Genomic DNA, 10,924 nt, shown 5'->3' on the forward strand with positions numbered 1-10,924 from the left:
TTTTTCCAGTCTCAATTTTGGTGAGCTTGTGCAAATTGTAGCCTCTTTCCTATTTGTAGTGGAGATGAGTGGTACCCGGTGGGGTCTTCTGCTGTTCCAGTCCCAGTAACTGAGCAGATTGTGAAAAACTCAGACTGGCATGTCTGGCACCAACAACCATGCCATGCTCAAAATTGTTTAAATCAACTTTCTTTCCCATTCTGACATTCAGTTTGGAGTTCAGGAGATTGTCTTGACCAGGATCACACCCCTAAATGCATTGAAGCAACTGCCATGTGATTGGTTGAATAGATAATTGCATTAATAAAAAATTGAACAGGTGTTCCTAATAATCCTTTAGGGGAGTGTATATACTTCAGTGTTGCAAAAAAAAAAAAAAAATGTTTCACATTATGCATTTTCTGTAGAGATAAATACAATGGAGACTGGACCGTCTAGTGTCTCTAGTGACTTTCTGCACAACAGACGCTCACCAGCTGCTCGGACTGTGGGAAAGTTGGATCCGTGTAAGTAGAGTGTATGCATATATGGAAAGAGAAAGAGATGGAGAAACATATTCAAGTTTTTTCTCCTTCTTTTTTAAATGTATTGACTGAGAGAACTTATCTTGATCCTTTAAAAAGTATGAACTACCCATATCCACCCTCCCTCTTGTGTACTGCATCACTGGCCCTGAAACACTATGACACAACAGAGCTCACACAATGACTTTCACTCAAGACACAATACGGCTATCTCTCCATTATGTCTATACACACACACACACACACAGCCTTGGTTACCCACCACCAGATGGTGACTCAACATTCAGCAACTGCCAACACTGTATCACACTGCACTGAAGTTGAATTTCATTGCCCTCCTTCACTGTTCTTTTGTGCACATCCAACATTCTGTCTCTCTTTACACACACACACACACACACACACACACACACACACACACACACACACACACACACACACACACACACACACACACACACACACACACACACACACACACACACACACACACACACACACACACACACACACACACACACACACACACACACACACACACACACACACACACACCCTTTCCCTCTGGATGATGTCATGTTCTCCAGTGCTAAATCTTCTACCCTATGACATGGTTTCCTGTTCTGCTGAGAACATAAAAACAGACTGTGAGAGACAGAGAGAAACACAGACAGACAGGGAGTGACAGAAAAAAAGACGCAACAGGGAGCAGTTCATTCATATCTTTCTACATTATACAACCATATCCCCAAACCGGCTTTGAAAATCTGCTCATGGAAAGAGTAAAGTCAGGGTTACCAGGGTGTGTGTATGCAGGTGACAACAAGACTCAAATTACCACTTCACACACCTGGAAACATGCCTTGTCAGGTGTAACCTTCCAAATTCACTTTGTAATACAGTATATAGAAGGATCTGACCTGTGTTTACAGTGTGGTTTACCATGTGCGAGGGTAAATAAGGAAAACAAAGTCTTATTTTAGAACCCTTATGTATTTCTTTTCATAATGACATAATTTTACAGACAATTAAGCTCATTTTAGTCCTCAATTCTCATTACAGTAATGTAAAATGCAAAATCTCATTCTCATTACTGTATTATATATATATATATATATATATATATATATATATATATATATATATATATATATATATATATATATATATATATACTTATATATAGTATTTTGTATAATAAAACAGGATTAATATTGCTGTTCATTGCTGTTCATTTGTACATTGTAATATTATAATTATTCAACATAATTAGTCATACAATTTACATTTGCTGTACTGCATTTAAAATCTTTGCAAAAATAATTTGATTATAATACAGTAAAATAGTGATTGTAAAAATAAATAATTACAGTAATGAGTCCATCTTTAATTCTGAAACTTTCAAACATATGTTAACATACAAAATACTAGAACTATAATATACAAATTATTCATTCATACCATATTGCATTTGTTGTACTGCAGTTAAAATCACTACAAAATTGCAAAATAATTTCTTATACTATATACAGTAACAATGATTGTAAAAATAAATAAAGTTATGTAAAAATAAATAAAGTTATGAGAATAATAATAAAGACATGTTCATACGCTGAATCATTAAGCAGACATTTTTATCCAAAGTGACTTACAAATGGGGAGATAAATATAAGCAATCAAGTCAACAATAGAGCAGCAATATGCAAGCGCTGTGACTAGTCCCAGATATTCTGGCACAGTACATGTAGAAAGGTTGTTTTTTTAAATATAGAATAGTAAGTGTTAGTATTAATGGGTCAAGTGTTTTTGGTGTGACAATACCAAAAGCCCTACAGTAATACTAATTGGGGTAAAATAGGTTTAATTTTCCTGAAAATCACAATGCAAAAAATCTAATGGTCTTAATAGTAGTTTTTTATGCAAAGATGCTACCATTTTATTTTGGGGTAAAATGAGACTTGGACATTCTTTACAGGTTTAGTGAGAGTCTTCTCCTTTAATCTTCTTTTTCTGTTCACTTGTTACCTTAAACATTTTGAAAATGTTCATGCTTTGAACATGCCAAGCAAAATCATTTGGCTTGTTGGGGAGAGGTTAGCTATCACAGTTTTTTCGCCTAACGTATAATAAAACAGGCAAAAAAGATTCCCACAGACTAAGACTGAAGGAGCTATGTATGGGAACCATAAAATCATAAAGACTTAATTCAGGCCAAAAGCAACCACCTAGCCACCACCCAGAACAACCACCTAACAACATGGCAGAAAACATTCAACACCTTTGCAACCATTCTAGCAAACAATCATAACCCTCTAACATTGTGGTGGCAAGATGTGTGCAGGAAAGCACCATTACCATTGTCTTCAGCTATTTTTACAGTTATGTTGTGATGCAGAAATTACACATTAGACCATTCAGCAGCCCTCTAATAAAGGTCATACTGTGTGGGGTGGTTCAAAGTTATGCCATGCTGTTGGGTTTTAGCTGTTCTTGTGGCATATGTGCTTAATGCTTTTAGCTTGTTCGTTATGAATGAGAACAGCCTAAGGCAAAATCTACTGTTACCATAGCAACCACGACTCTAAATACAACCCACCCAAATACACACACATATACATACCAAAACAACACAAAGGCCTACTCAGATATTAAATTATTTATGCATGTTTGGAGAAATCATTTTAGCCACAAAAGCACAGGAATGCTAAAAGGGGGAGTCTAATGCTATTTCATGCATTCTGACATTTTTACGCAGTTTAAGTTGGATTCTCATGCTAAACATGGCAAAATAAAAACAAGTTGGACGTATGATGTACATGTGGAGTATTTCTGTGCCAAATACTCTCCTTCAGGATTCAAACAAATTTTTGGAAAAACAATTGGAGTATGGCCCTGTATGACTTAAAGAGCAGAATTCCTTGCACTTCTCCCAGGTTAGCGTGCACACATCAACTAGAGCCAGAGCAAGAGCGTGTCCATCCATGAGCTTCGTTCGGGTTACAGAAGCCATTGTCAGTGCTGTCATTTTATTTTTAAACCACCAAATCAACGTCACTAAAGAAGTGTGTTTTTGGTTGCGAGGGAAAGATAACCTGGTTCAGCTTCCCAAATAACCCAGTGTTAAGGAAACAGTGGATGCAGTTTATTTTTCTGGAATTCTACAAGTGTGTTTGTTTTTCCCGGTCACGAGTCGAAACCGCAGGAGGTGAGTGAAACTAGCCTAGAAATCTAGACGCACCCTAGCGGCAGCTAATTTAATTTGCCCGCAAGTGTCGTCTAGGAACTCTCAATACCCTTCTGAGCTGTATTCCTCTCAATCTGGACGGCCCAATCACATCGTCTATAGAGTCGGCGGGCGGGGCCATAATGACGACGGCCGAGCTGCGTTTGCGTGCTTCTAATAAACACAGAAACTGGCGAACGGCGGCGGTCTTTCGAATCAGCTTTGACCGCGACTCTGGAAGACTTGGAGTTAAGCTTTTCTCTGAGAAAAGAACAAAGAACGGCACTGAAGTCATTCTTAAAAAGGGAAGATGTGTTCGGAGTTTAGCCGACCGGATACGGCGAATGTTTAATCTATCAACAAGCTCTGTTTCACCTTTGTTGCTCTGGTTGGTGTAGCGCTATCCTATCGCGTGCAGAAGGAGTTTGAAAGACAACCGTTTATCCCGCCCCTCGGATTGAGCCCTGTCTATGGTGAGTTTCCAGACCAAACATCTTGATGTGGGTCTGGCTTGTCAGGCTAGAGTGAAACTGCATCAAATGTCTGTTTTGTTGGCAGTCAGTGCATAAGTGCATGTATTGTAAACAACACAAATGTAATGTGCATCGAAAGTTATACAGGAATAATGTAATGGTGTATTGTGTGTGTGTCATAGGTGTGTGTGTGCTCATGACTCTTTAGCTCCACCCACTGCATGCCTCCATAAATTTGGCTGTTGTCGTAAAAGAATCGGTACAGCCGTGTATCTGTCTTTAGTTATCATATTTTTAGAAAGATGATAAAACTAAAGACTCTGCAGAGATATGAAGGATGCAAAAACATATAACAAGTATGTCCAAAAATATGGTATTTTGTCGATTATGAGTCCATCTTCAAATCAAAAATTTAAAACATTAACATAGACAAGAATAGCAGAATTATCATATACAAATGAATTATTCATACCATTTTCATTCAGAAAAGCTCTAGTTAAGTGTTACCTGAGTGGCAAGCGTTATGAGAGATATTTAAGCTCCAATGGCAATTTGGAAAAGCTCTGCTCACTGACTGAATGTGTGTCTAGTATAGTTTGTGTCTACTAGAAATAAAGTGTGCATGCATCTCTTCTTTTTTGAGCCTGATGTCCATCACAGACCAGTGAATAATTCAGTTACTGAGAAACCCATATCGCAAGCATTGCAGAAGATATTAACTATTAACATGTCCTGTGTGGTGTGCACTTGAGAGCGAGTTAGCTAGACAAACTAGGAAAAAATAAGCAATAACATGGTGGGAAAGAGGAAAAAGAGAGAGGAGATAATGGAAGAGACAGCGCAACATGTTAGAAAGCTTGCAGTGAATCATGGGTAAATGAGTGTATTTGCTTTATGATGCTCTGTGACCTAGATTAAAGTAATCTCTCTCTTTCTGTTTTGTCCCTAGGTCTCTCTCTCCCACCGTCTCTATCTATCTGTCCTTTTCTTTACAACTCAGAAAACCTGCCAGTCCTCCTACAGTCACTGTGGGTGCTTAAGCTACTGAGGTTACCTGAACAGATGCACACAATCAGACATTATACAGTCAGTCCGAGCCTCTTTAGTTTAAGTATATGCTGACCAGGAAGAGGATTTCCACACACACACACAGCTCATTTGATCAGCTTAAGTGCATAAAAGCGTCTGAGTATGTGCTGGGAATTCAAGCAGAGATCACGACTGCTCAGCCCTGATGATTTCAATGGTGCTCATTGTGTGTTAGTGTGTGTCACAACCTCCTACCTCAAACCCTCTTCCTCTGTCATGAAGACACACACACACGGAGACAAACTCTTTCATTCACAACACACGTTCATTACAAATAACGAATATGTGTGAATGGTGCAGTCTCTGACTCATCTTGTTACTGTAAACTAATACATGCATCCGATTTATTGCTTAAATATAATAATATAAAAAATGTATACACAATAAGTAGAATATATGCCTTAAAGGGGTGATGAATCGAGGAATCAACTTTCCCTTGAACTTTTGACATATAAAAGGTCATGATAATATAAGAATATCCTGAAGTTTCAGAGCTGAAAACGTCCTTGTTAGTCAAAGAAAAGCTTTTATAGACACTAGGCCCAGAAAACGATCAATCTCAGAATGTGCCTCATCTTGACGTCATCGTGTGGCGAAACGCCTCTACAGAATAATAAGCATGTCTAATTCAGTAGCCCCACCCACCGACTCATGGAGCTGTTCGGATCACGCTAGCTAGCAGCAATAAACATGCCGAAGAAGATAGCAAGATATTGCACTTTTTCTGGTTGTGGAAGAACACAGTCGCTGTATAAGCCTTCTTCAGGTCATCATATTAGGAATGTGTGATACTGCATTTATTTTTAATGAAGTTCCAGCTCATGTGCTCACAGAGTTATGGCACGCACATAAAAAATGGTATGTATGGACCTAGCTAACTTTGGGGGATACAGTGAATACGTTCCAAAAAGTTTTAATTTTCCTTTAAAGCTATTTTAACATTATAGGATTTCTTGACACAATATACATTTATATTTAATTTTTAATTAAATAATATTTTACTGCAATTTGTTGTTGAATATCATCCTATATCTCACTTTGAAATGTGTCACTTTATAGAAGTAAAATGGGCAATTCCCCATAGAAGGAAAATTATATTGTATAAATTAATTATTACATCTCCAAAAAGTGTTACTTTAGTATCATTTATAAATTACTTAATTTTTTCTTAATATTTTGGATTAGTTATATTTGTTATTTTCATTTTAGTTATTTAGTAATTTTGTTGTGTATTTTTGTCATTTTTATTAGTTGATTATTTTTATGTCCATGCAGTTCTTATTCATTTTTATAGTTTTATATATTTTTCAAGTTTATTTATTTATTTTTGTAATGCTTTTTCTCCCCATGGTTTTAGCTTTAGTTTTCATATTAGTTTTAGTTAACTATTAGCCTGGATGCCAGCCGAACTCAGCCCCGCCCACAACATTTGAGCTTGAGCGGTTCGGTGGGCGGGCTTTAGACGATGACGGACAGATGATCAACAGTAACGTAATCATGCACGTCATCAAAGGTGCTTGGATTATATTTGTTCAAATCCTAAAAGGAGAGCTTGTTCATACATGCATTCACCTTCACTATTTCTCTCTGAAATGATCATGTTGGTAAGTACTCTGGGTATCATTAAATTCTTTCTTTTTTTTTACAACACCGGCAAAGATTGTTTATTCCAGCGTGCGTGCAGACAGGGTTGCCAAGTTTTTACAACAAAACGCGCAAACTACTAGCCCTAGCTTCCCTAGCAAATAAATGCCGTTTGGGGGGTAAAATGTCTAATTTTTGGAAGGTTGCCTGCTAAAATGGGCATTCACGGGTCTATATATCACATAATAGTCGCTTCAACAAGTAGACATGGAAAACAACCCGCGTGGACTTGGCAACACAGTACAGTTGTGTTCTTTTGACGTTTGACAACGAACGTAATGCGTCGCTTCGTTGCTCTGATTGGTTGCAGGTCTATCCAATTGATGTCTTTCCTGGTTCAGTTGAAACACGGCCCATATAATCACAGCCCATAGGAGCAGTTTCAGACACATATTCTGACTAGAATTGAGTATGACCATTTCAGGTTAGTTAACTATAACCCTGATCCAAAGAGCAATTGCATGCCAACATATCCCATCATATTTTACAGTACAGTAAAAACTGTTACTATTTAAGCAAACGTGTTAATGTTGTCATAACACATTATTCTGCTATTAAAACAATAAAAAGCCTATGCAGCAGGCTATATAACAGCAGCTCTATAAACTATCGTCTATGTCTGAACCCAGACATGAGCAAGAAGTGAGCTGGAGACAGCCATCACTAAAGAGGCTTACTACTCCCACTGGTCCTTCAAAGACTGAAATAAAGAGTCTTTTATTGTGACATTTTCTTTGTGCTATCACCTATACAGTCTTCAGTGCAAAGGACATAAGATATGGGTGTGACACCAAACATATACTCATATACATGACAAACATTTCTCTAAAGCAAATCTCACTACTTACTGAAGTCAGTTTTAAATTCTAAGGGCTGCATCCTGTCTAAGAGCCAAAAAGTGAGGACTGTAGGTGGGGACTGAGAATTGTGCCAGGACTGCATTGTGGGCTTTGAGAAATAGATACGCAGTCTTAGCTAATATATGAACATATACATAATGCGTACGAAATGGTTCAGGCATGCCAAACTTCTGGGAATATAAAAAAACATTAAAGAAAGAAGGGAAAAGGTGGGTGTGGGTTTGCAAAATTGCACCAGCAAGGGCACAAGATGATGTTCACAACTGCCATGAAATCCAAAAGCACACCAACAATAGTAAGTGAAGCCAAAAGCAAACTAGTCCATCATATGTAATCTGCCTCCAGGTGCTCTCTTGATGTGCTGTGTGGGAGACATACTGAGAATGAATCCAGGCTGCACTGACGGCAGATCAGCTGTTATACCAAACAATTCTCTGGTGCAGAGATTAATGAGAATCTCTTTTTATATTTGGGTAATGCTGTTTAAGATATTGTTTTGCTCTTCTGAATCTTTTACACACCACTGCTGAAAGGCTTATATAACGCATAAGGATGACTAAACACACACACAAACAAACCGAGCCCCTTCTGCAGTGAATCACAATGACAATAACAGCACACTAAAATGTAAACAACCACACACACAAATCTGTGTTAAAATTATTCAATGCATATCTGATCGGCAGAGGTTTAGACACCATTCATGCTGGATGATTTGAAATGTGAAAAAGAGTAATATTTTATTTATATAAATGTTATACACTTGCATATATACTGCATTACAATAATTCTATTCATTTAAAGGCACAGAAAAAAGTTTCACAGGTGACACCAGGACACTCCAAGTTCCATTGTTTAAGTGAGCGATTTACATGTCTCATGGCAAGCTGGCGAAACATATAGCCTATTCCTATGACCAAGTTTCTATTTTTATGATACTGTTACAAGTAATTCAGTTATTAGTAGACCTATCATCAAATTGCAACTATTTTTAGACACTAGTACTTACTGGACATAAATTGCAATTTTTTTTGTCAAATTTTGCTAGTGTGGGTCTGTGGTTGGGATATTGGCAGTCCACTTCTGTTTTACCTGTATTTATATCATAAATATTAATTTATACATAATATTCTTAAATAAATGTAATACAATAGGATAAGAACAAATACCTTGTTAGTTAAGTGTTTAAACAGCTTGCCATACCTGACCTCTCATTGAATCTTATAGCCTATGGGTGTTGATTGTTTATAAAGAAAAAATGAGTTTCGGTCTATTAATAGCACTATCAACGTGTCAAGCACTAAATGCATTAATAAAGCATCGACCATTAAAATAAATGGTAGTTTACCTATAAAAAGAATACCCATGACAATAACAGCAATGTAGTGTCATGGGCTACTGAAGCAATATTGTTTTTTTTAGCTACTTTACATATTTTAATATTATTTTCCCATTTACAATAAAGATCAACTATACAACTAACACTGAATATTACTAGTTAATAAAGTGTGTAAGTATAAGGAGGACATATGCAGAATAACCATGGCCTGTATAATACGTCCAGCGCTTTACAAACTCGGTGTTTTTGTTTTGCACAACATAACAACAAATCAGGAAATATATTAGACCAATGTCAAGGCATTTAAAGAGAAAAACAAAGCTGAATGTTCGTTTAAAGTCCAGATAAATGCGATGTTGAACCAGTGAGATGCAGAAAAAGAGGTCAGTATGTTTCCGCGAGCGGCGGCGACATTGAAGCATCATCAGCACAGAGCCTGTGTGTGGATGCTGTTTTTAAAGGATGCACGACTGAGCCTATCAAATTAACACATATCTATGCAAACACACGCATTCAAACAAGAGCCCTCGTTGTTTAAAGGCTTACCCTCCGACAGCTCCAGGTCCAGCTCAGCGAGCTGCTCCCGGACCTCTTGGGGAAGAGCGGACACATCCACTCCGCGCTCCGCCATTATGGCCAGACACCGGGGAAAAGAACGGCGCAGAACGGTTTAACGACAGCAAAAATGCCCGTGTCCTCCTCACAGTGAATAACAAATGATATTAGACAGCAGACCAAGCTCCATCATCTCCGCCATGCCGAAAGAAATCCCAACCGATGGGAAGAGTCACATGACCAGGGCTCGGGATGAGGAGTCTGAGCCTGTGGTCAGAACAGAAGCCGTGGTGATTTTGCTCCCTCTGCTGTGGTGAGAGAGAATCTGTATCTATTGCAATATCTTCAACAGCAATGGTTTCCACTAAAATGACAGATACATTCTGGAGTTATTTACTCACTTTTGTGTCATTCTAAATCCGTAGGTTGTAGTTTGTTTTGACTTGAGACACAAAAGGAGACATTTTATGGAAGATCTTTTCCACACGATGCTAGTTCATAGCAACCAAGCCTATCAAAAAAGAAAAACAAAACATAAAAACACTGCATCATTTATAAACGACATAAGGTTAAAAATAATAATAATAGAAGAAACATGTGTCGATTTATGTTTTTTCTCTCTGTAAATAAGATGTTCTACTTGTTCTTAGATCCAAAACCCGTACATTTAACAGTGTTTTACAGTAAATGAGCATGGCATGTCCCATTAGAGCTACTTTTACTCACCATAAACAGTATAGTTTATATAATTTCCCCATTTTTTTAAACATTAAAATTACATTAAAGTTAGTTAACTTTTTGTTGTTTTTTTAGTTTTCTGAAAAAAAAATTCCAATCAAGCAACCAGTGTCCTAATTCTATAGTTTAAGGTAGATTTTGACTAGAGATAAGGGTGGATTTAAGATAGAATTGCATTGAAGGGGTGATGGACAAAATGTTAATTCAGGAACATGTACTTGCATAAATATAATTTTAAACATAATTTAGACGCTCAAACTTAAAGATATTACACAAGCTTTATAATATATTGCTCACACTGATCAACAATGCATATGCACCTCATCCAAGCTATTCACAGAGAAGTCACGCACACAAGTCCCACCGTACCACTTCTATATACACAGGAGAATATCACACCTTCAAAACAAGATGATAAAAATCAGCACAAAACAGGCATCTCATTACTAGGTACAAGAGGCAAGAGTTCCATCAATGTT

General features: G+C 37.4%; 1 protein-coding gene across 5 annotated transcripts in view; it reads right to left on the bottom strand.

The window, feature by feature from the left end:
- The window catches only part of dip2bb (disco-interacting protein 2 homolog Bb), a 52,184-nt gene extending 42,189 nt beyond the window's left edge, over positions 1-9,995 (bottom strand). For 2 of the 5 annotated variants that reach the window (XM_067460031.1, XM_067460029.1), the window contains exon 1: positions 9,699-9,985. In XM_067460031.1, coding sequence (XP_067316132.1) covers positions 9,699-9,783 — 85 coding nt within the window. In that variant the 5' untranslated portion in view covers positions 9,784-9,985. Of the gene's footprint in view, positions 1-9,698 lie in introns of all 5 variants that reach the window. The other 3 variants (XM_067460028.1, XM_067460027.1, XM_067460032.1) reach the window with 2 other exon arrangements.
- Positions 9,996-10,924: the final 929 nt, after the last annotated feature.

Source organism: Pseudorasbora parva, chromosome 12 (assembly GCF_024679245.1).
Source record: "Pseudorasbora parva isolate DD20220531a chromosome 12, ASM2467924v1, whole genome shotgun sequence".
Classification (NCBI taxonomy): Eukaryota; Metazoa; Chordata; class Actinopteri; order Cypriniformes; family Gobionidae; genus Pseudorasbora; species Pseudorasbora parva.